The 26373-nt window shown below is 39.5% G+C and overlaps 1 protein-coding gene and 1 pseudogene across 1 annotated transcript; one reads left to right on the top strand and one right to left on the bottom strand.

Annotated features, from left to right (window-relative positions):
- On the bottom strand, positions 1–26373 carry DNMT3L (DNA methyltransferase 3 like). Its single transcript, XM_070943488.1, has 13 exons — positions 26274–26373; positions 23907–23999; positions 18758–18832; positions 18046–18090; positions 17299–17378; positions 12689–12801; positions 11331–11502; positions 9422–9512; positions 8291–8379; positions 7421–7496; positions 4241–4380; positions 2685–2770; positions 1–145 (listed from the first exon to the last, which is right to left on the bottom strand). Exons 1-13 carry the CDS (start codon positions 26371–26373, stop codon positions 1–3), a joined length of 1305 nt encoding a protein of 434 aa, XP_070799589.1.
- Positions 24562–24974, top strand: LOC139316409 (Golgi apparatus membrane protein TVP23 homolog B pseudogene; annotated as a pseudogene).

Genomic DNA, 26373 nt, shown 5'->3' with positions numbered 1-26373 from the left:
TTATGAAAAGGCCCTAAAATAGTCTTTCAAAGGAACAAAAAACTCTCTAATCAGTGTAGCTGGACGTTGAGAGAAAATTCTAGATCTGCAAATGTTGTCTGCCAAGAGAGATAAATCCATGTTCAATGCTGAAGCAGAGTATTTGCTAGAAAGGAATTAGAAAATGTTTATGTAACAAAAACAAAAACAATCAGGCAAGCAAGCACCCCAAAAATCTACATCTTTTCAGTGGCCTGTTCAGTATTTCACTTACATTTTTATTTCAACCTAACATAAAGGATTATCCTGTTTTCTACTTGGGCCATTTTACCTTTGGAGATCTTATAAGGCCTCATTGTGCAATACAGCAGATAGTTCTAGATTTAAAGATGCCGATGCCAAATTCATGACAAAATAATGTGTCTGGATACCAATATGATAGGTATTTTTTTCCCCTTCTTCCATATTCTTATTCAGTTTTGCATGTGTTAAAAGCAAAGAACTTCTCTGGCTAAAAAAAGGTGGCTTTCTAATCCACCTACTGTAGAAGAGGAAATTCTTTCTCCTTTACCCTTTGTATTGTTCAATAAAGTACAGGTAGTCCTCAATTTACGATTACAATTGAACTCCGAATTTCTGTTGCTAAGTGAGATATTTGTAAAATGAGTTTTGCTCCATTCTATGACCTTTCTACCGTTGCGAACTGGTAGTAAAGGTAAGTAGAACCCACTCCTGCTGTATTTGTTAAGTTAGTAACATGTTTGTTAAGTGAATTGGCTTCCCCATTGACTTTGCTTGTGAGAGGATTACTAAGGATCACAAAACATGATCACATAAACTCAGGACACTGCAAACTTCTTAAATCAATTGCCAAGCATCCCAAATTTTGATCACAATGCTGCAACTGTTGTAAATGTGAAAAACAGTCTTGTCACTTTTCAGTGCTGTTGCAACCTCGAACGGTCCCTAAACAAACTGTTATAAGTCAAGGACTACCTGTACACCCTTAGAGATCAAATAAAAAAAGTTTATAGAGCAAACATTGCCCTTGGCTATTAGAGAAACTTCTGATAGAAAAACCAAGCCAAATTGTATCCACAATTCCTCAAAATGAAAATAGCTAATTGATTCATATTTTCAAATGTTATTTATTATAAACAATATTGTATCTTGCTGTCTGGTCTCATTTTATACCTCTTACTCCATTTAGAGAAATTATACTGTAGTTCTCATGACATGGAAATGCAGAAAGCCAAATTATATTTAACAAAGATAATTTTACAAATTAAACTACATTGGTTCATCTTGCTAATGCTAGATATTCATATGACACATATTTGGAGAATAACTGCAAAATCTCAAAATTACCAAGAGTTACTGTATATAGTATAAGCATTCCTGGAATTATCCTTTATAATAGCATTGGTAAATTATTTAACTGTTGTTGCAAACCTTACCTACTTACCACCCACAGATGTGCTATAGGAATTGATTTAATACGGGTTCATCGTCAAATGATAAAAGTTTTGTGTGAGAGTTCATACGCAACATTACCTAGCTTCAGGGGTGAAATGCTCCCGGTTCAGACCGGATTGCCCGATCCGGTAGTGATGGTGGAGGGTGGTTCGGAGAACCGGTAGCAAAAATCCCTGCGCGCCCCCCCCCCCCCACCATGCCTAGCTGAACTGCACGATCATCATAGGCTTTTTTTTTTTTTACTTTTAAAAGCATTTTTTCTACAACTTCTTCCGCCAAAAAAATGCTTTTAAAAGTAAAAAAAAAAGCCTCTGATGATCACGCGGCTCAGCTGGGATCGTCAGAGGCTTTTCAAAGCATTTTTTTCTGCAATCTCTTCCAGGGAAGAGGTGGTTAAAAAAATGGTTTGAAAACCTCTGCTGATCAGGCAACACAGCTGGGATCGTCAGAGCCTTTTCAAAGCATTTTTTTAAACCACCTCTTCCGCTGAAGAGGTTGCAGAAAAAAATGCTTTAAAAGTCTCTCTGATGATCCCAGCTGAGTTGCCTGATTGTCAGAGAGACTTTTCAAAGAATTTTTTAAAAAGCCTCTCTGACGATCCCAGCTGAGTTGCCTGATCATCAGATAGGCTTTTAAAAAAATATCTCTTCAGCGGAAGAGGTGGTTAAAAAAATGCTTTGAAAAGGCTCTGACAATCCCAGCTGTGTTGCCTGATCGGCAGAGGCTTTTCAAAGCATTTTTTTGCATTTGCAGAAAAAATGCTTTGAAAAGTTTTTTTTTTTAAAAGTTGGCCATGCCCACCCAATCACATTACCCCCCCACCAAGCCACACCCACAGAATCAGTAGTAACAAATTTTACATTTCACCCCTGCCTAGCTTCCCCTGGTGCATTGACCAATAGCTATAGTTCCTGGGAATGAAAGGCACAGTAATCCAGCAAAATATCTGAAGGAGACAAACAGTTTACAGCACACTGTTGTTAGGAGATGTGAGAGAGTGTTGTAATTCATGATATTTATCAACATTCTACAGTAGGTATGTACAAATTCAGGCATCTTAGCTGTACTTAATTCTGAAAAATTGTTACTGCAAATTTGTTATTGCTTTTTTATAGTAAAAAAAAAAGCAAACAATTGTTAAAGAGGATTTCGTAAATTATTTACAACACTTTACATTAATTCAGTTTTAAAAGAACATGCTAAGTTAAACTGAGAAACAAATTACTCACCTATTAACAGATGGAATGTTACTCCAGATATGCACTGCATTCTGGACATTGCTGTCATCTTGTTTATATCTGAGAACTGCTTCCATCTGTAAAACAAACATATTTATACTTCAACTATTAGAACGTTGTCTCAAAACAATGACCATTCCACATAATACAGAACTATAGGTAGTCTTTGACTTACGACTATTCATTTACCAGCTGTTCAAATTTATGACGCTGCTGAACAAAGGGACTTATGATCCTTGTTGCGATGCCCCCATGGTCATATAAACAAAATTTGGGCACTTGGCAATATGCCCAACCTTATGACCAACTGCAGGGATGCTGCAGTTCCCTCCTGCTTATCTCCCACCCCCTTCCATCCCTCTGCATTCCTGTAAGTCTTGGACCTGCTTTTATGCCCCACTAGGTCCCCACAGGCCTTGGACCTGCTTCACCGTCTCTTTCCCACCCTTAATTTTAATTTTTGGTAGATTTTCAGGAAGCAGCTGCTCCACTGCATGGTCTATTTAAACAGTGGAGGCCATGTGACACTGTCTTGGAAATGTGCCCATTTTGGGAGTGTCTACAATGAAATGCCACCCACTTCCTGGATGGTGCCATGCAGCCTTCAGGAAGGCTGAAGGGTAGAGCAGGCCAGCTCTCCTCAAACACAATCTGTGGACCTTCAACAACCCATCCTTTAGCTGCCCTATACAGTGGAACAGGCCACATGTGAGCTAGAACCAGGCCATGGGTAAGCTGGGGAGGTGCTGTAGTGCAAGTCTGGTCCTGTGCTAGGCCTCCCAATGATCCATGTGGTTGTTTAACACCTGAAATGGGGGGGGGGAGAGCAGGTATTGGGGTCATTAGATAAAGAAGTTATGTGGGCACCTCACTTAATGACTATCATGACTTGTGATTGTAATAGGTAGGCTGCATTACAGTCATAAACCAAGGACTACCTGTACACAATTTCATTTAATTCAGCCAGGAGTCTTTGAGTTTTGGTTCTGATGTAGTCATGAAAGCCAGCTGAGTAACTTTGGACCAGTCTCTCTCAGCCCATAATATCAGGCTCAGGTAACAAGCTGGTCAGTCAATTCCTGTTGTAACCAATGGATCAATATTCACTTGATCTGAAAAAAGCAGACCTTGCACTTGTGAAAAAACACTAAGAGGAAGAAATAAAGGACTTCCAATAATTACCATTTTTCTCTCGGCCTGTGGCAACTTTATCATGGGAGAGGACTCTGTGGATCATCTGGGAAGCTGCGTGAGGTCTGCAGATCCCTGCACAACAGAATGTAGAACTGCTTTCCAGGACCATTTATATGAGGCTTAGGAACAAACTGGGAATCAGCTTTAATGCAAGCTTGCTGTAATCACGTTTGTGCATCTGAGTTTCATTGTGGATGCCAACAAGATGAACTGAAATCTCTCCAGGGATGCATGCAGAGCCAATGTCATATTTTGTACTGTTCCAGTAAAAATCTACATGAATTTTAGGTATTTAAATAATTAATACAAACTCAGTTCATTCACTTCCCAATAGCAACTGATTTCCAACTTACCTGAAAAAAGCGAGAAGCTGCATCTCTCTCTTCTTCATCCAAGACAATGTTGTCTACAAATAGCCAAAAAAATGGCTTTTTATTTTTTTCTTCAGGACTTCCATACTGAAGTATACGAAAATATTGGTAAAAATACCAGGCTTTAGAAGGAAGAAAGAAATTTGTTTTCTTGTAAATAGCTTTTGAAAATGGTTTCAAAAAATAAATTAGTCTTTTTTAAAAGTGATAACTACTACATGATCTTTCTCAGTTGTCCAGAATTTTGGACCTTTTCAATAACATTTAGTTAGGGAGTTGTCTCATATGAGTAATTCACTGGCACATAGTACAGGTAACCCTTATGACTGCAATTGGGACTGGAATTTCAATTGTAAGTCATGATGTTTGTAAATCAATCAAGCACCCACTTGATCAAACCTAATTTAATGATTGCTTTTAGGGCAATCATTTAAGTAAATCACCTGGTTGTAAATTGGGAAACACAAAAAATGCCAGAAACTGACAAAAAAAAGTCACAAATTGCAGTAATGTGACTCTGGCATGCTGCAAGCTGTCATAAATATGTTGTCAAGTACCTAGAATACAGTCATGCGACACAGGAGTTAATACATTTTACAACATCTTGAAGTGTTTTGTTAACTGGTCATAAATCAAGGACTACCTGTAATGTTAGGTTTTATGTAAGTAGATTGGTGATCTAGCAACCTTTCCCAATTTTGGTGGTTATGAATGATGGAAGGTATACACCTGGATCTGGAGTAGCAAGAAATTACACCTAAACACTATCTAGCTCTTTGGCTACTGCCACAAATGTCAATGGCTAAAATAATCCCTTACAGCAGTGCTTTTCAAATTTAGGAATTTTAAGGTGTGGACTTCAACTCTCAGAATTCCCTAGCCAATATGGTTAGGATGCAGCTTGTATAAATTAGAATAATTTACTATACCTACGAAAGGGAAAAGTTATTGAATTACTAGTAATTGGTTCATGTCAGCCATAGTTCTATAGTGTGAATTTCAACCTATGCTTATGGGCAGTGATAGGAGAGAAGTGCATATTAAAATTCTTAAATTGATAAAATATAATATTGGTCTAGTAGATTTATGGTACCCACCTTTTTTATTAGAGCCTTCAAGTCACTTTTTGACTCCTGATAACTGTCTGTACTAGTCCCTGCAATTCACCTTGGCAAGGATTCTCAGAAGTGGTTTGCCATTACCTGCTTCCTAGGGCTGAGAATGTCTGGCCCAAATTCACCCAGCTGACTTCAACCCTTAAGTACAATTCAATACACAGGTTTCTAGCCTGATAGCCTTTACCACTCTACTATGTAAATAATAGCCAATAACAGTGGGAACAAATGGGTTATGTCTGAACTAGGACTAATATGATTCAGATTCAAGTCCTCACTCAGTCATAAAGACCATCAAAACAAGACTGTCACCATTGCTGAGCTTAAACTGGTTTATAGAACTTTAGACAGAGTACACTAGGTTGCTGTTTTGAAATCCTACAGGATATCAAAAAAAAGAAAAAAGAAATTGGTTTGTGACATGTTTTACCTTCGCTTAGCAATTGCAATATACCCGTGATGGCGAACCTATGGCATGGGTGCCAAAGGTGGCACGTGGAGTCATATCGGTGGGCATGCGAGCTCAACTCCGGCACACATGTGTGCGCCAGCCAGCAGATTTTCGGGCCTTCTGGACCCACCAGAAGTCAGGAAACACACTATTTCCAGCCTCCGAGGTGGGGAAGGCCATTTTCACCCTCCCCAAGCTCCTAGAAAGGCTCTGGAGCCTGGGGAGAGCGAAAAATGGGCCTACCGGGCCCACCGTGCCATCACGTGCCAAAAGCGGGGAGAGCATGGGGGGGCACATAGAATTATGGATGTGGGCATGCGTGCGTATGACCCCCTCCACGCTCCCCCTGCTTTTGGCACGCGATGTCAAAAAGGTTAGCCATCACTGCAATATACTGTAGTTACTCCCCACCACTGGGCAAAGGTGAACAGCATTATTTTTTTATGTATACCCAAAGTTTTATCTGACAAAAAGTTTTATTCTAGACAGAGAGAGAGGGAGGGAGAGAGGAGGGGAAGAGATGTGCCAATATAAGTGATTGGATTATTCAGCTGTGCTTTCAGAAGTGCAACCTGTGATTCAGAAGTGAATCTATAATTATAATTACTGGATTATCACAATGACTTCATGGCATTGTCATTGTTGTTGAAATACAACTTCCAGGGTACCTCAAAATTGCTGTATTTCCTAGGAAGCTTGGAACATGTGATTCAGCAACATCTGGGTGCACCTTCCTTTTTCTGGCAGCAGAGGCAAAGTTAGTGCATGGAGGATTTGAGGGACCTTACTGGTCGTTGCTCTAATATCTTGTTTCTTTTAGAATCATTTTTTTTTTGCTTGAATAGAACAAAATATACTTAGGAATGTGCAGCATGGCCGGACCACAATGCAGGGATGAAATGCTCCCGGTTTGGACCAGATCACCTGATCTGGTAGCAATGGCGGCGGGGGGTTCGGAGAACCGGTAGCAAAAATCCTTGCCCCCCCCTGCCCAGCTGAGCCGTGCGATCATCAGAGGCTTTTTTTTAATTTTTAGAAGCATTTTTTCTACAACCTCTTCAGCCGAAAAAATGCTTTTAAAAATATTTTTAAAAAGCCTCTGATGATCGCGTGGCTCAGCTGGGATCGTCAGAGGCTTTTAAAAGCATTTTTTCTACCACCTCTTCGACCAAAGAGGTGGTAGAAAAAATGCTTTTAAAAGCCTCTGACGATCCCAGCTGAGTTGTCTGATTGTCAGAGGCTTTTAAAAGCGTTTTTTTTACAACCTCTTCGGCAGAAGAAGTTGTAGAAAAAATGGTTTTAAAAGTTAAAAAAAAAGTTGGCCACGCCCACTCAATCACATTACCCACCCATCCCACCAAGCCACATCCACAGAACCGGTAGTAACAAATTTTACATTTCACCACTGTCACAATGCTATAAATAATTTTGTGAGAGATAACTAACATCAATGGAACCATAAAACAATTTCCCAAGTAAATCTATTTACAGAAAAGGGAACAGAAATGCAATCCAAAGGATAAATGATTTTCAACAAACCAGGATCCAAGGCACTTATATCAATATTTTCATTTTATATATCATTAGGTTGCTTACCAGATGGGTGTTTGTAAAATTTTGCTACAGGAGGAGTTGAACCAAAAATAAAATCAAATGGACCCCATTCTTCTATCTATTAAATAAAATAAATCAGCTTCAGAAACTTGATTGGTTCATTAATTAACATTCTGATCATTAATAATGCTGATCCATAAATTAATATATTTAATGGACAAAAACAGTAATTTGCCCTAATCTACAAGTCCCAATTAAACTGTATCATACTGGGTAAGACTCTGCCCACTGACAATAGTTTATTTCAAATTCATTCAAATCTGTTGCTAAATTATTATGAATATTAATTAAATAATCCATAACTTCCAACTCCCGGTATAGCAGCTGCTTAAAAACAACATTCTATGCCTTCTCCTAAAATCCTCTCACTAAGCTCCTGAATGAGCATAAAATCCCAATACCTACAGTCCTTTTTTTTTTTTATTGTGGGAGGTGCATCCAACTCTCCCCACTCAAACTTCTGCCTCTTACTCAGCTTATGCTTAAAATCCAATTTTTCTCAAGTTCTCAACAGTTGTACAGTTCTTCTCCTGGGCACCCAGTTACTCCAGCAGACTGCACACAGACCTCAGTTCCAGTCAGGGTCAAAGCATATACTAAACCTCCCTCCATCCCACTGTGAATGACTATATTTTGTGTAGTAGGGTATCTTCAAATTCAGCTTTTGTTTCTATCTTTACTTTAAATTTTCTTTCTCTTGCTACTGTTTTCTCCCAAACATTCAATTCCCCATTCTACCTTCTTTCAGCTTGCCCTCTTATCAACTCTACTATACAAAAAATAATCCTCAAAAAAATCGACAAAACAATCCACACACTGTAATAAAATTTATATAAAGCATCTTTTACTTACATTTGTTCTTATCACATCTGTGACATCATCCATGTACTTTAGGTACCCATTGCCTCTCCTTTCCTCTAGAAACCCCAAGCTTTTCAATTCTAGAGATGAAACGAGAAGTGCAAAATACATTAGATATAATATATGATCTCAGTTGGTCTTGGATACATATGAAGATGCCTGTTAAAGCCAAATAAACTCTGTTACAACATGGAATGAGGAAGGTGGTTGTATGTATGTATAGTATTCTCCTGAGTAAAATGAATACAGATCACAATACAGATCACATAAACAGCAGAGTTTTTAGTGGATTAAATTAAATATTGTCACTTTATTGGTATGTGTTTAGCTATTAATTGTTCTCAGATCTGCTAACTAGGCAATATTTACATAGTGTTTTTGTTTGACTGACTGACTGATTGATTATTTCATTTACTCAAAAATGAAGGTTGATGCCACTTGTAGGTAGTTGATATTTTGCATAATGAAATGAAATGATTTCAGCAGGAGTTAAACACTTAAATATTTCTTACAGAAACCAATGGGCTCAATGAGTATGCTATTTATTTTTCAATGAACATGGAATGAAGCAAATGTAAATTTAAAAGTAGTATTCAGAAGGCAAAATTGCATGCAATTTGTGTGTATAGGGGAGGGACTTCTATAATTACCTACCTCATTTATCTACTTGCAAATGAAATAGAAGCCCAGAAACATTTAGGCCAATGTAGTCAGTTCATGATGTAAATTATCTTTCATAAAGATTTATAAAGAAACAGATTTGGAAAAGTCCAAAGGTACAGTATCCTGCACAAAGATTTAAAGCAGGGGCCAGATGCATCATGCGCTGGCCACGGCCACACCCAGTTTAGTGAAGGGGGAAAAAGTCACAATACATCATGTGATGCCGCCATGATGATGCAAGTTTGACACCCCTGATCTAAAAGATTTCTTAGCACTATCTCTATTATCTAGCCACTTGCTGGTAAAATGCAGACTGCAATGAGTAATCAACAGAGAACACGATTGATAAATGGCTTTGCAAAACAGCTGGCTCCTAATGAGCCAAGACAGCTAAGAAAGTTATAGTCTATTTTATGTGGATAGAAAACTATGTCTATATTGCTGTACCTGTTTACTTACCCTCTGTAATATTGTCAAAAAGTGAAAGCACATGGATTGACTTTCTCTCCCATGGAGACAATAGCTGATATATCCATATATTAGTGCTGTTCTAACACAATAAATATTTGTTAATTAATCCAATAACAACAATTACAAGCTCACACATTTTCTCTTAATTTTAGAAATAGTTATTTCAATTATTACATGTATCACATGAGTACAATAAGGCTACATCAGGTTCAATAACACAATTTAAGCATTCTGTTAGATCATTTTGATAATTAATGCACATTTTTATCATACCTATATTTTATGCTAGTTTATTAAAAACTATATCTGCTTTGTTAGAAAGTTTTAAGTGTCTTTATAAAATATATCTTAGTATATTCTCCAATCATATCTGAATGTGGTTGTGACTGAAAATATGTGGTTGAAAGGATTGAAATTTTTACTGTTATAATTTTATAGATAATTTTATAAAATGATGTATTATAGGTATATACCACTATCAAAATTGCCTAGAATGTATAGATGGAGTTCAAATTAATGATGGAAATGTGACCAACCAAAAGAGACATTTTATTAAGTTTGTTGGATGTGTAAAAAAGGTAGAAAATTATGGATTCAAATATACACACTGATTTAGAAGAAGTTAAAGATTAATATACAATTGAGACTAGAGGTTTTTCTCTGGGATTGATGGAAATATTCGGCCCTACCCACAATGGAGGAATGGTTGGTGAAGAGCCTTGATAGTACAGGGGTTTAGTGCACCCTGTTATTAACACAGCTGCCTGCAATTTCTGCTGGTTCGAATCTATCCAAGGCTCAAGGTTGACTCAGCCTTCCATCCTTTCTAAGGTAGGTGAAATGAGGACCCAGTTTGTGGGGGCAATAAGCTGACTTTGTATAAAATATACAAAAGAATGAAGGCTATTGCTTAACGCATTGTAAGCCGCCCTGAGTCTCCGGAGAAGGGCGGCATATAAATCAAATTAAAAAAAAAAAAAAAAGATGATGCAACTTGTTGAAATGGCTAAATTGGCTACTTTGATAAGATAACAAACAGATCTAAATTTATTGCTGACGGGAAACCTCTTATGGACTTCTGAAGAGAGTTAAATTATAACCATAGAGTAAGAGATAAATTTGTAATTCTGTTTATAACTGTTATAAAGAAGATACTGTCTTTTTTCTTTGTTTTCTATTTTGCTTTTACTATCTTATCTTTCTTACAATTTTAGCTTTTTCTTTGATTCTTTTTCTATGCTTTTTTCTTACTTTATATTAATATGTATTAGTTTTTATATTCCTTTTAAAAATATTTAATACAAGTTATTAAAAAATGAATGTTGCTTGATTAAAGGAACTAATACATTAAGAACAATACGACAGAATTGGGCATGCTTCCTATGCCCTCAAATAGATCTCAAATACTGCCTGTGTCTCTTTGGGCAAAAATAATTTGCCGGATCCTGGACTACATAGAAATTACTCTCATACGAGTGAACTGGAGGTTTATGAAATTAAACCAGCCATTCTGAAAAATCTTTCATTTAAAAATAGATGCATTTCTAGATGTTCAATACTCAGAACTACAAAAGTTTACAGGACATGAGAATGGACAAGATAGGAGAGATACGGATTACAAATGCTCATTTGCTTTGAAGTTATGATATCTTTTTAGTCAGAATTCATAGTTGTAAAGTGTCAGCTGAAAGTGAGTGCTGCCACTTGGTTCATTTCTTCAGCTTTGTACATTTACGTCATCTCCTGATAAAACAGTGAATGTGTTTTCTGTTTGAATAGCATCCCTATCAGAAATCAATTAATTTAGCTAACTATTCTGTGCAAAATCCTGTATAAAATTTACAGTTAATTTAAAGCCAAGCAATATTTGAACATTTTAAAATGAGCTTTTCCTTACAGATTCTTGATCATAGAAATGTTTCAGAATTGCACGCCATTTTATTCTCCTCTTTAGCAATCCATTTACATGTTGAGGTGCACACATGAAGCATATCCAGGTAGTTGTTTCTTTTATTTCTTCTGCACACCCAGGATAAACAAGGGTGTCCACACATTCTTCACAAAAGCATCTAAATAAATTTAAAAATAAAATTGTTTAAAGGCACAAAGTATTATTTTCCTGTTTGTGTTTCCTGAACAGCTGATCTTTGCTGCATTCTGTTAAGTACATCTGGCCTTTTTATAATATAGTTTACTTGTCCCAAGAAGTGCTATTAAAATACCTTTGAGGTATTTTGTATGTTTGGCTACAGTATACAAAAGGCTCTTAAAATCTATTACAAAACTTTGGTACACTCCTTAGTATGGTAGAGGTCATGGAGGAAGCACATTGTAAGTCCCAGCATACTTTGCCACTGACCGTGCTGATTGGGGTTCCTAAACTCATAGTTCAGGAATATCTAGAGATTTATATAGTTTTTATCTGTGTTAGAGTTACTGCCAAGAAATGTGACCTGGGTAGGGAATTGTCTTAACTGCAAAGATTAGTAGATAGCAGTGGTGGAATTCAATTTTTTTTACTATCAGTTCTGTGGGTGTAGCTTGGTGGGCATGGTGTGGTTTGGTAGGCGTGGTAGGGGAAGGATACTGCAAAATCTCCATTCCCACCCCACTCCAGGAGAAAGATACTGCAAAATTTCCATTCCCTCCCCACTCCTGGGGGAAGGATATTGCAAAATCTCTATTCCCACCCCACTCTGGGGCCAGCCAGAGGTGGTATTTGCCGGTTCTCCGAACTACTCAAAATTGCTGCTACTGGTTCTCCAGAACCTGTCAGAACCTGCTGAATAGCACCCCTGGTTGATAGGGGTTTTTTTGCATGATGGTTTCTTCCCTATTAGAAAGAGCACCACTTTCTACTTCATAACACTTTGCTGTCAAATAAGCACACCCCAGAAAATAGATTAATATTATGATATGAATTGAAAAACAACAGAAATCAGAAAAAAAATGGAGGTTTCCTGAAGATAATTTGGTTAACTGGATAAAACTGCAATTAAGGTGGAATATTAACCCTTTGTTATATTAAAAGCAATAGTAAATTATTACTACTGTTATCATGCCCAACTTCCCATGTAGACATTTTGATGATTTTTAATAAATAAGATATCACATGCACCATCAAATCAGGTAAAGTAAAAGAATGTTTTATTCCCCCCCCCTTCCATTTAAAGTCTCATTGCAGACAAAGACTTCTTCAGCTTCACAGTTTGTAGCATTTTAAGCTTTCATTTGTAGCATTTGGATATTGCTCACTTGTGACATGCTGAATGATCACACATTATTAGAGATTTGCCCCAGCAGCAGATGGTACAATCAGCTTGGTAGCCATCATCATCACACAGGAAGAATCTTTCCAAAAATCTTTCCTTATAAAAAGAAAAAGGACACAAAACATATTTCATAATACTATTTTAATTCATAATACTATTTACTGAATACAGTATGAACGTAATTCATAATATTGTTTACTCATAATTCACACACGCACAAACTTTAGCCAGTCATAAAACAACACTTTAAAATACTATAGGCTAAAATTATTAGTCTCATTTTATAAATAGGAAGTGGTCTGAATATTGTTTATTTAGAAAGACTACTGGGATTGTTAGACATTTCCAGTAATGCTGTAAATGCCTACTGTGCTAATACTAAATAGGTATTACAAGTAATACCAACACCTCTGATCATTCCCACTAGCTTCTTCTATTGCTACTTCAGTTAGCATCTACAAGACGTCCATTTTAGTCTTATTTTCAAGGAACACTAATTGCTTCTCAGCCATATTGAGTATCCTTAGCATTCTGATAACACCTGATCCTGTATTGATAGGTGACTTCTCCCAATAGTTTCATGCTTACAGCCTGTTGAATAGAATTGGAGAAAGCCCTAAACCCTGTGGCTTCAGATATTTCAGGGGCCTGAGATACATTCCAACCCATTTGACTTAAACTGCCCCCTCAGAAAGGAGGAGGAATACATAACACAGTGCCCCCGAGTCCTGAAGAATAACATGATTAATGGGGAGAGAGAGGGAGGGAGGGGAGGGAGGGAGGGAGGGAGAGAGAGAGAGAGAGAGTGAGAGAGAGAGAGAGAGAGAGAGAGAGAGAGAGAGAGAGAGAGAGAGAGAGAGAGAGAGAGAGAGTACTGAAGGAGAATATTAGAGGTCAGTTAAAATTCTGTAATCCAAATATACTGTCCCAAGGAAATTAACAATGTCAGCTTAGCCATAAAATATTTAGAAGGCCAAGGAATGTTGATAAGTTAGGAAAAAAATATTGGGAGTTGAATAAAGAGTTCAGAAAGCAAAAATAACTTCCTAAAAAGAAAACAAGTCATGAAATATTACTTCTTTCTACTTAGTTTTATAGTCCTGCCTCATTATCTCATGTTTGTACCACATGATTTCATTGACCTTCCTAGGAATATGAGCCAATCAAATATTTGCTGTTGTCACTACCCAATTAAATACCTTGCTACAGGGGTGGGTTTCAAAACCCATTGCTACTGGTTCGCTCATGGGCACGCGTGTGCTTGCACGCGTGACGTTTCTGTGCAGAAGCGTCCAGGCAGGCGGGCAGAGCTTCCCCCCACCACTGCTACTGGTTGTTCGCCCAATCCAGGGTGAACCAGTAGCAGGAATGGGTTCTACTTACCTTTACTACCAGTTCGCAATGGGATCGCACAGATCACTGATGATGACATCCGGGGCAGTGGACGGGGCCTCCCGCCAGTTTTAGTATTGGTTCTTGTGAACCGATCTGAACCGGGGTCAACCCACCACTACCTTGCTACTGTAGTATCTTAATCTATGAGTTAAATGAACCCCATTAAGGGAAAATTTCCTTCTATATGCCTGAGCTCTTAATTTTTCAGGTATTTCAGATTAAAACAAAGTAGAACAAATGAACAAAACAGAACTGTAGTGGCTTAATTTCAGGGTTCAATTATAACACAGCTTAGTTTTGAGACAGGACTCTGTAGGGTTGCTCAGAGTTATGTTCTCAATTTCAGAGCTATGAATTTGTCTGGAAAAATAAGCAACAGTTCTACCCACTAAAGCATGAATTCTCACCTGCAAGTTTTTGAACAGCATGCAAAAACCACACCAAAAAAATAGTGGAAAAATTCATGTTGTTTTCACTTTATTTATATGAAATTACATTTATTTATTTTATTTGTTTGTTGCCCATCTTGCCACAAGGTAGTTCTAGACCAGTGGTGGGTTGCTACTGGTTTGGCCTGGTTCTACCGAATAGGTAGTAACTTTAGGAACTAGTTCTCCGAACTGGTAGTAACGGCAACCAGGCCACACCCCCGAACCGGTCCCCCGGTCGCTGCTCGCTCACCCACCCGACGCGTCCGTCGGATGGTAAGCTGACCGAAGCAAAGAAGCCTTTCAGACGCCTGGCCGCAGAGCGCCAAAAAGTCCTTCAGCCAGTGAGAAGAAAGCTGCGGAAGCGCGAAGATGGTGGCAGCGACCGGAGGTCTTTCTGGCGCTGTGCGCCAGTAGCTGGGTGGAAAAGAAGCCTCTTGGCTTCCAAGTTCAACAGCAGGCTCAGTCCCTTCACAGGGTCACTTTTCTCCATGCCCAAGAAAGATAAAAAGGTGCGGAGCAGCCTTTAATGACAAAGTTGCCTAGATGAGGTAAAAAAAAATGAACCACTGAGGGAGGAGCCATTGCAGCCGCCTCCCCCCTCCCCGCAGCTTGGAGCTTCAAGCGGAAGAGGTTCTTGACTGTTGCGAAGAAGTGGCAGCTCTGGGTGCGCCAAGCTCGCTTCTTTCTCTAAGAGCCACTTTGCAAACAAGGTGCAAAGCGGCTCTCAAAGAGAACGAAGTGGGCATGGCGCACCCAGAGCTGCTGCTTCTTCACAACAGCCGAGGGTCGAAGAGTTCGCTCAGGAGCGATGCCAACGAGGAAGGCGGCCAGGTCAGAGGGAGGCAGAGCCCAAGCTCTCTGGGATGGGTAAACAAATGTGGGGTGGTGAAGGGGAGCAGACCCAGGCCCCCACATGTTGCACCCTCTCCCAGCCTTCACCCACACCTCCGTGCCACCAGCATCTCCTGAAGCCGCTGCTGTTGGAGCCACGACAGGGACTGGGGCAGCCCGGTAGCAGCCATGAGCCGTGCTTCCCTCTACGCGCTGTGGGCAGCAGAGGGAAACAAGTGCTTCTCTCTGCACAGAGCTTTCCGGATGAGACTTGGAGGAAAGTGCAGGTCATGGCTGCTAAATTTCGCTGTGCTGCGCCAAATGCTTTCCCATAAAGAGCAACAAAGGAGAGAAACAGCTGCTGACCTGGTGAACACATGGACTGGAGCAGCTCTGTGTGCTCTCCACTGGCTGTTTCTTCCCCTTCACTAGCGCAGCACAGTGAAATGTAGCAGCCATGACCTGTGCTTTCCTCCAAGTCTCATCTGGAAAGCTCTGTGCAGAGAGAAGCACTTGTTTCCCTCTGCCGCCCATAGTGCTTACAGGAAAGCATGGCTCATGGCTGCTAAACCACCTCTGGTTTCTTCCCCTTTGCTCGTGCAGCACAGCGAAATGTAGCAGCTGTAAGTCAAATCCAGAAAGATCTGGCTGGGGAGGGGTGCCTCCGTTTGCTGGGTCAGGGCAGTGGGCTCAGCTGAAGCCCAGATGAGCTGAGGAACTGCAGGGAGCCTCCCATGGGTTGCACTCCCTCCCAGCCTTCACCCGCGCCTCTGTGCCACTAGTGTCTCCTGAAGCCATCGCCGTTGGAGCTGCGACAGGGACAGGGGCAGCCCGGTAAGCTGGGTGCCTAAAAACGGCGTGGAGATGCGAGGCGAAGGCTGGGAGGGGGATGCAACACATGGGAGGCTCCCCACAGTTCCTCGGCTCATCTGGGCTGCAGCTGAGTCTGCTGCCCTGAGCCGGCAGAGATGGTTGTTCAGGGTGCAACCATGGGGAAGGCCCATGGAGGGCAATGGAGGGAAAGCCGAGACAACCACCACCACCCCACCGATCCCAACCTGGATATGGGGCCAGAGTGTCAAATAGTCCCAAAAATTTTAGCCACCTGTTCGGTGGGCATGGCTTGGTCATGTGACTGAGTGCATGAGTGACATCACATTGGCCATGCCCACTCAGCCATGCCCCCCACCTAGCCACACCCACAGAACCAGTAGTAAAAAATTTTAGAACCCACCACTGCTGTAGACGACTTACAAATTAAAAGCAAAAAAACCATACAAACACAAATATGTGTAGCAATAAAAATACAAATTATGACTAAAAGATGGAGAGGGAGGGAGCAGGATGTGCAGAGGGAAGGTGGGATTTTTTGTATCAAATACCTTCAGCATGAAACTTCCCCATTGGAGCCCCAAGGTAACTGGCAGAGCCAGGTCTTCAGGCTCTTATGGAAGATCAGGAAGGTGGGAGTAGACCTCACCAGGGGGCAAGATGTTCCAAAGGGCAGGAGCCATATGGAAAAGCCTCTTCTACTGGAGGGTCTATGATGACTCAATGCCACTTCCTCAAAGTGGCTACTCGGGGGACGGGGGGGACTAGTAGTGTCAAGTTCTTCCATTCCATCTACTGGACCCTGCCAGCTGAAATTTACTTATTATTAAATATAGTAAATAAACATGATTGCTTAATCTCCACTTAATCACATTAAACACCACAATAGCAAAAAAAAAAAAAAAAAAAAAACCTTTTGGAGGATTTCTGCAGTCCCTGGGTCTCAGATAGTGCACCTCTGTGCCATAGAAGAAGGTAGCTTCTCTGCCATGGCTAGTAATTCTTACATTCCAGGGCCAGCAGAAAGGTTCATTCTGTTGGATGAAGGGTATGGTTCAAGCTAAAAGAATAGAAGCAGAAGTTATCAAGTTTGTCAGCTACTCACCGAACAAGGAGCACACATCCCTCCATGAAACAAAGGATGTTGAGTGTAAATCTCAAACCCTCCACAGCATATACAGATATCTTCAAACAAACAAAACAAAATCAGGAAATTTAACTTTAGTAATCATTGCCATAGATTTCTGTGATTTGATAATGGGATTTAGCATTTTATACGACACAGGAAGATTGGATTAAGACATAAACATCAATCAATTGTTTAAAAAAGGGATATGTATTAAAAAAAAAGAGGTAAAAATGCAATGCTGCTTGAAAAATATCCTTGTATAATATTAATAGCAAATACAAATGTATTTGTACCTTAAAAGTATATACAGTATATATTGTAGGTCAAATAATCTATCAACATAAAATTTATCATATACAGAGTATTTTTGAATAATACCATCCATTGTCTTCAGGTCTCTTTTCTGTTGAATCTTTTTCTGTAATGATCTACAGAATTTGTTAGCAAAGATTAAGTATATTTTTTCATTGCGTCAATTTTTTTTTTGACAAAAATGAATAATTAAATGGGCATTGCACTGTATTAATTTATTTACAATCTAGGTGGAGGAAGAGCAAGTCCTGTCTACAGAACTCAAGACAACAATTCTAGAAGCTGTAATAATAAAATATATTTTGGAAGCCATTTAACTGAGGATGGCTATCCTATTAACAGCAATTCATGAAAATACAGTAATAACAAAAACAACAATTGCATTAATAGTTAAAAACATTAATATCTTACCTTCAATATGCCTCTCATTATATTTCACTTCATGTGCAATATTTTCTACAGAAAAAAGAATGGGCACTTTTCACATAGAGCTTTTGAATTAGTTTCCACTTGAATTACTCTCTAATTCAAACATATATTGAATAGAATGTCTGTTAATTATTTTCTCTAAATTCAGTACAATAGCATATTTTTTTAAGGTTCTAAATGAGAAGGATCTTTCGGCTCGCAGGACAAATAGGCTCATACTCCACACCATTAAGATGCAGTATGATAATAACAACACAATGAGGTTTTTGTCATTTTTCCTCTACCGCCACACACTACAGATACGTCTGTTTGTCAGTTTCTTCCTATAGGTCAAAAGCCTTTTCTGCTTCATGTTGTGCAGTACAGGTAGTCCCTTGTTTAGCAACTGTTGCAATTATAACAGTGATGAAAAAGTAACTTTGCAATCAATCCTCACATTTGCAAAATTAACAAGTCTAAAGGAAAGCTAACCTGAAGTAAGATCATAAGCAGAATTATGGTTTCACTTAGTGATTGCTTCACTTAACTACCAAGTTGCCAATTCCAATTGTGGTTGCTAAACAAAGGCTACCTGTAGTGCAAAATTGCAGTCAATATACTCAGAACCCAGGGATGCAAAGTTTAGTTGCTATTCAAGGTGCACCGAGCAGAAGAAATGGTAATTCATCTTGGGAAAAACAAAATTAGATATTACCTTTGCTTAACATAGAGGTGCTTATTTCTTCCACAGAACTTGTAGAAATGTCAAGATCAGAACTGTAGCTCTCTACTGATACAGATAAAAGTATAATGAGGGAAAATAAATTTCTTACATTATATAGTAGTTTAAGTAAGATATTAAAGCACTGTCAGTTGTGAGTATGTAAAATCTCTCAGAATTAAATCGAATTTCAGATCAAACTTACACTTGTGATAGGTTCCAAGTGCCAGCCAAAAGGCCTATGTTTATGCTGTATGGGAAATCTAGAAGTCTGGAACCACATTGAAGAAGCCTGATAAAAATAATCAATTTATTTGAACTGTAGCAATTAGTCCACTTTATTCCTCCTGGAAACATGTTTGAACTTGGAGAGGTTTTGGGAATACCTTCTTCTAGAAAATGTAATGGAAGCATACCACAATTATCCCTGAAAGTTACCAATGTAGAGAAATAATGAGTGAATCCTTCAGCAATCTTTTTTTGAGCTAATTCTCTGTCCCAATCCTATACCAATATGTCCACATCATGAGCATCAATGTGTGCCAGTCATTGTTTTATAGGTTATACAGTGGTTTTTACCAAACTGTCATCCTCTAGATTTGTTGGATTACAACTCTAATAAAAAAATAAACAGATTGTGATGTATGGGGATGATGGAAGTTGCAGTCTAGTTTGGTATTTCTTAACCTTGGCAATTTTAAGATGTGCGGACTTCAACACCCAGATATTTGGCTCATCTAGAAGTCATCAATCTGACAAAAGCACAGATATTTCAATACAGTTCATTATCAACTTCACTTGCTATCCAAAGCAGGGAAGTAGCCACATTTTCTTATACGATGGTGCAATGGAATTCTCAGAAAAGTCTGAAAGCCAAGATGGTGGCAATGGAGGAAGTATTGTTACATCATGGGGAGAAAAGTTGCTATTAAACTAAGATAAAATGGTAGGAGGAGAGGTGGTGAGGGAAAAATAAGTCATACAAAAAGAAAAAAAGACTGGAGAAAGGAAAAGAAGAGGAAGATTGGAGAAATTAGGGGGAAACCGCCACCAAGGGCAGTGGCCCACAGCAAACTTTGCCTGCTGAGAGAACTTTGCCCAGCTGCACCTGAGAGGCTTACCCAAGAGACTGGAGGCCCACTGAAGTGTGGTGAGAGGAGGAGCAAACTGACTGTGGGCAGCAAAACAACCTGGTAGAGAACAAAAGGCAAGCCTGTGAATGAGTGGGGCCAGCTATAGTGCAGAGAGGAGAACCCAACCCAACCCACTTTGATGCAGCCTCACTGGTGCTGAGCAATCGATTTCATAGACTTTCCCTGGAAGTAAACATACAGACACCTGGAAAAGAAGCATCATCAAATGTCCCTAAAAAAGTAGCATCATCAAGTGCTTCTGTGACAGGTAGAATAATACCCCAAACCTCCCTAGAAAAAAAAAGGTGAGTATTGGTGATAGGAGATTCAATTCTCAAGGGAACAGAACTAGTCCAGAAAACCTCTTAGAATGTATGTGTATGTGTATGTGTATGTGTATGTGTATGTGTATGTGTATGTGTATGTGTATGTGTACGTGTACGTGTACGTGTACATGTAATGACATTGCCATAGGTGTATACTACAGGCCACCCAACCAAGCAGAAAAAATAGATGTACTTTTTGCTAACCAACACACTACACACTACACTAGTAATGGGGGGCTTCAATTACCCTGACATCAATTGGAAGACTAATTCTGCACCAAATGAGAAATCAAATAGGTTCCTGATCAACCTAGCTGACAACTTAGTTGTCCAAAAGGTAGAGGAGGGAACCAGAGGGATAGCAATACTGGGCTTAATTCTCACAAACAGAGAAGAAGTGATAGAGGGAGTTGAAACTACAGGAATCTTGGGTGAGAGTGACCATGTCATACTGGAATTCAACATAATGCAAACACAAGCAATATAACACAATGATACCAGAGATTTTAAAAGATCTGATTTTAACAAACTCAGAGAGAACTTGGGAAAGATTCCTTGGATGAAAATCCTAAAGGGGAAAACAACTTAAGAAGCTTGGGAAACTCAGAAAAATATGATCATAAAAGCCCAGTCCAGCACAATACCACTGAAAAAGAAAAACAAGAAATCCAAGAAGAAACCACAAAGATCTATCTGATAAACTAAAAGACAAAAAGGACAAGTATAAAAAATGGAAAGAGGGACACATAACTAAGGCAGAATATCAGCAGATAGCCAGAATCTGCAAAGACGAAGGCAGGAAAACAAAGGCTCAGAATGAACAAAGACTTGCAACAAAAGTCAAAGAGAAAAAATAAAGTTTCTTCCAACATATAAATAATAAAAAAAATATCAAGGAAATTGTTGGTCCACTAAAGAGAGAAGACGGCAAGGAAGTAACAGGCAGCAGAGAGACAGCAGAGCTGCTTAACTCATTCTTTGCATCGGTCTTCACACAAAAAGAAACTATAGTCCAACCTATCAAAAACACAACTGTAAAAAACAGACTAGAAATAAAAGTTAAAATAAGCCAAAAAAAATATGGTAAGAGAACACCTGTCTGATCTTGATGAATACAAATCACCGGGACCTGATGGATTATATCCCAGAGTTCTACAGGAGTTGGCAGATGTCATCTCAGAACCATTGAACCACATCTTTCAAAAATCCTGGAGCACCGGGGAATTACCAGATCCCCCAAAAGGGGGAAAAAACAGACCAAGGAAACTACAGCCCAATTAGCCTAACATCAATACCTGGGAAGATACTGGAAAAGATAATAAAAAAAACAGATCTGCCAACATCTAGAAACAAGTAAAGTAATAACTAGAAGTCAGCATGGATTTGTTAAAAACAGATTATGCCAAACCAATCTTATTTCATTTTTCAACATAGTGACTAAATTAACAGACCAGTGAAATACTGTGGACATAATATACTTAGACTTCAGCAAGGCATTCAACAAAGAAGACCACAACCTACTTCTTGGTAAGCTAGAAAAATTGGGATAGATAGCATCACCATCAGATGGATTTGTAACTGGCTGACAAACCATACTCAATGAGTAGTCATTAATGGTACTACAACTATATGGAGGGAAGTAAGCAGTGGGGTACAACAAGGTTCCGTCTTAGACCCAGTACTCTTCAATATCTTCATAAACTATTTAGATGAGGGAATAGAAGGGGAACTTACCAAATTTGTGGATAATACTAAACTGGAAGGAATAGCCAACACCCTAGATCAGGGGTGTTAAACTTGCGGCCTGAGGGCCGGATGCATCACACGCTGGCCACACCCACCCTTGATTTAGCAAAGGGGAAAAATGTCACGATACATCATGTGAGGACAACGTAATGCTGTAAGTTTGACACCCCTGCCCTAGATGATAGGCTCAAGATCCAGATGGATCTTGGCAGTCTTGAACACTGGCCCCTATCTTACAAAATGAAATTTAATGTAGAGAAAAGTAAAGTCTTATACTTAGGCAAGAAAAACCAAAAGTACACATATAGACTGGGTGAAACCAGGCTTAATTGCAGTAACTGTGAGAGGCATCTTGGAGTCTTAGTGGACAATCAATTAAATATGAGCCAATAGTGTGCAGCGGCAGCCAAAAAAGTCAATGCAATCCTAAATTGCATTAACAATCAAGATCAAGTGAGGTACTAATACCACTTTATAAAACCTTAGAAAGACCACACCTAGAATACTGCATTCAGTTTTGGTCACCACACTATAAAAAAAGATGTTGAGACTCTAGAAAAAGTGCAGAAAAGAGCAACCAGGATGATTAGGGGACTGGAGGCTAAAACATATGATGAACAGTTACAGAAACTGGTCATGGCTAGTCTAATGAAGAGAAGGACCAGGGGAGACATGATAGCAGTGTTTCAATACTTGAGGAACTGTCACAGAGAGAAAGGGGTCAACCTATTTTCCAATAGGTTGGACAGACAAGGAGTAGCGGATGGAAACTGATCAAGGAGAGATTCAACCTAGAAATAAGGAGATATTTTCTGACAGTGAGAGCAGTCACCCAAAGGAACAGTTGTGGGAGCTTCATCACTGGAAGTTTTCAAGAAGAGACTGGACTGCCATCTGTCAGAAATGGTGTAGGGTCTCCTGCTTGGGTGGGGGGTTGGACTAGATGACCCCCAAGGTCCCTTCCAACTCTGTTATTCTATTACATTCTCTTACTTCCAAGAACTTAGAGCTGGCTCTAGGTTACAGAGAGGTGGAAAGTTTCTGCTGTTCTCCAGTCAATACTACTGGCTCTGTCAACGTGCTTTCTTCACCACACTTTGAATTGTTTAATCAAATCATGGCAATATGATGGGCTATGTGACAAGAACCCACCTAATTTACAGGCTGCTACTAGAGCCATGACCCAAGGGAGTGAGCTTGTTCACAAATCAGGGAAGATGGGGCCAACCATCTTTTCCCCAGAGTAGCTGGCAGAGCTACTAGAAATATGTGTTTCTCACCACTGCAGCACCAATGCCAATTCTGAGACAAGGAGATGTGAGAAAGAGGCATTGGCTTTGTTAGATTGATTGTCAACACCAGTTCCATCACTACCGGTGAAGAGAGCATATATAGTAACTCTGATAATATATAGGGAGCATTACTGCAGGAGGAAGAGATAAACTTACTAAAGAACAGAGTTCTTCTTTAGAGCCAAAAAACCCTCTCTGAGTACAGTGAGTTATTGCTCAAGTTCTAAACAACACAAACAAACAAAAGGAGATTTCAAAAAGCCCTGCAAAATGGAATGACTTGGAATTACTAATACCATGAATACTATCTCATAGCTGTTCACACTTAAGCACATTTCAGATAGGGTGTGAAGAAGCAATTTCCCCTCCACACTCCTGGCAGTTTCTCTTGATTGCTGGAAAAACAAAGTACAGATTCAAAATTCAGGTGGTGATGCAAGTGTGCCTGCTTTCAGCTGCCACAAAGCCTATAAATATTCCTGGGTTAATACAACCATTGCTGCCAGGGATGATGCCTGGAAGTCATGGCTGCCCCAAACACAGAAGGGCAAGGATCTCCTGTTTCTTATTTATCTTCTGCTCATGTCACCTCTTAATGTCTATCTTTCATCACAGCTTTTAAATCCTGCTTGGAAAAAGTCATTACTTGCGTTTGGGAGAAGCAGACTGGCAGGTGGTGTTCCTTCCATTGAACTGACAGAGATGATCTCAGGAAAACGTGTATCCTCAAATGTCAAATCTGAAAGAAATGGAAGGGTGGGGGAAGGAGACACCAAAAAAAGATGAACTATATGATTTCTTTATTCATTTAGGTTTAGAATGCTGCTCAAGCCTAAGGAGACTCCAAACTGGTTATATACTTAAAAAGAAAAAGAAAAAGAAAAAAAAGAATAAAAAAGAGAGGTATACCTTACAATAGCTCATAAAAAAGAGCACCAGGAACTCAACAAATGCCTTATCCACAGACCTGGGAGCAAGATTTGTGGAACCCTTGTATGTTAGCTCACTCAAAAGATAGCAATCTAGTAGTATTAGTGGACCACCAGGTGAACAAGAGCAAGAAGAGTCGAGCACAGGCCAGGGTCGCTGAGTGGGTTTCCTGGAGGAGGACTTCTAAGCCAAGGATAGCAATGATGAGATGGAAGATGTTTAACCTTTTGATGGAGAAGATGAAATGTCCAGAAAGCCCAAGAAATAAAAAATAAAACACCCTAGAGCTTCTTTTTTCCATTTCTTCCCGGTCAGTGCAATAATTGTCTACTTATTTTGTGAATTGGTTAAGCAACAGCTATATTGCCTGTATGGTGACAATCATCTTACTTCTATCGTGTGACTTTTGTGCAGTGAAGAATGTCAAAGAGAGGTTGATGGTTGGCCTCTGATGGTGGAATCAGGTTGATGATGATGGCAAAAGTCACCTGGTGTTTGAAGCTCAGGAGACGAAAGCTATTTCAGAAGCAGAGTCCAGAATCTGGCTAGGATTAATCACGTCCTTTACTCTGGGTGATTTTTGCCTTCAGTGCCCTATTTTCTTTCAAAGTTAAGTGGCTGGGCATTGGTAATTATGGGTGTAGCATTGCAAGGAACTAATCTTTATGGCTATATTCGGTGCAAAGTGGGTAGCAGGAAGAACTTAACTAGTGCAGCAACTTTCTACTTGGGAAGGCAGTTCCTGCGGCAGACCATGCCCAAGGATGACCAAGCAGTATCTTGAGGTTCATGAAGAAACATTATCTGCCATTTTCAGTCCTTATGGAGAATGGGGTGGGGGGTATTTCTTGGGCTCTGTACAGGAAATTTATAATCTGTGTATGGATTTTTGTAATTAAATATCTCATTAAAAAAAGAGCAAGAAGAGTCATTCATAAGGCCAAAGCAATCTTTGGGCGGTATTAACATAAGTGATGTAACCTACTATTAGTAGTCTTTGCACTGGATGGATTATTCTGCACTGGTTAGACAGCACCCGAAGTACTATGTTTAGTTCTTGGCATTCAAAAAGGGACATGGAGAAACAGAAGGAAATGTTAGAAGAGCACGCCAGGGGCATGATAAGGGATCTGAAACCAAGCTCTGTGAGGAACTTTTGTGCTAAGGCTGCAAGCAAAAAAAAAAAAAAACAAAAAACCACACAACCCCCCCCCCCCCCAAAAAAAACAGAGAGATGATATAGGTCTATAATAATGTATTCATAAATGTATGGTCAAAGCCAAAGTTAAATGAAAAAAACCAAACACTTTTTTGTGAGCTTAGTAAAAATAGGGAACAAAATTCTAACAGGAAAGCCAATTAGGTAACTTTGGGCCAAACAATTTCTCTCAGCCCATCTCACCTCACACTGCAGTTGTGAGGAAAATAGGAGGAGGAAGGAATATTGTGTATGTTTGCCATCTTAAATAACCGGTTAGAGAGTTGAAAATCAAAGAAGCTAAATGTTTTTCCATATGTACAGTATATAGTGATCTATATCATATATATATATATATATATATTCAATATATCAAAAGGCAGTCATGTGCCAAAAGCGTGGGAGTGTTCTCTTCTGAAACCAAGAGCAGAACTAGGACCCACAAGTCAAAATGAAAAAAAAAAAAAAAAAATGAATATTAGGCAGTGCTTCCTGATAATAAGAGAGCCTCCCTTCCCTGTAGGTTTTTCTTGGGAGATATTTTCCTGGATTCCAGTCCTGAGAAGGGTTGGACTAGTGAATCTGTTCAGTTCATCCCTTCTATGAAAACATGGGACTATTTCTAAAGCTTCGCTTGACTTAAAATAAGCATTGCCTTAACGGGGATTATGGCTCTCCCTGCCAAGCAGTTTTACACTGGCTTTCTATGGTATTTTAGGAAAGATTTTGTCTGGATTTGTGGCATCATTATTTTCTGTCTGTGTACATACATTGCTGCCTCCGGCCCTCTTCCTTGCTGTTCAGAGTCTTCCCGGTTTCCCCTGGGCCTCAGGGGACGGGCGGGGACTAAGTAGATAGTCCCCGCCCAGAAATCTTTTGACTCACCTGCCTCCGAGAAGCTGGATGTTTCTTCGGGGTGGCTGTCAGTGTCCACTACGATGACCGCCATCTGGTCTTGAGCCATGAGTGACGAGAGCAAACTCAT

Source organism: Pituophis catenifer, unplaced genomic scaffold (assembly GCF_029215685.1).
Source record: "Pituophis catenifer annectens isolate HBS135680 unplaced genomic scaffold, rPitCat1.0.hap2 SCAF_4, whole genome shotgun sequence".
In the NCBI taxonomy this organism is placed as follows: Eukaryota; Metazoa; Chordata; class Lepidosauria; order Squamata; family Colubridae; genus Pituophis; species Pituophis catenifer.
Note: the sequence above shows the minus strand (reverse complement) of the source record. Positions and strands in the feature narration are given on the sequence as shown.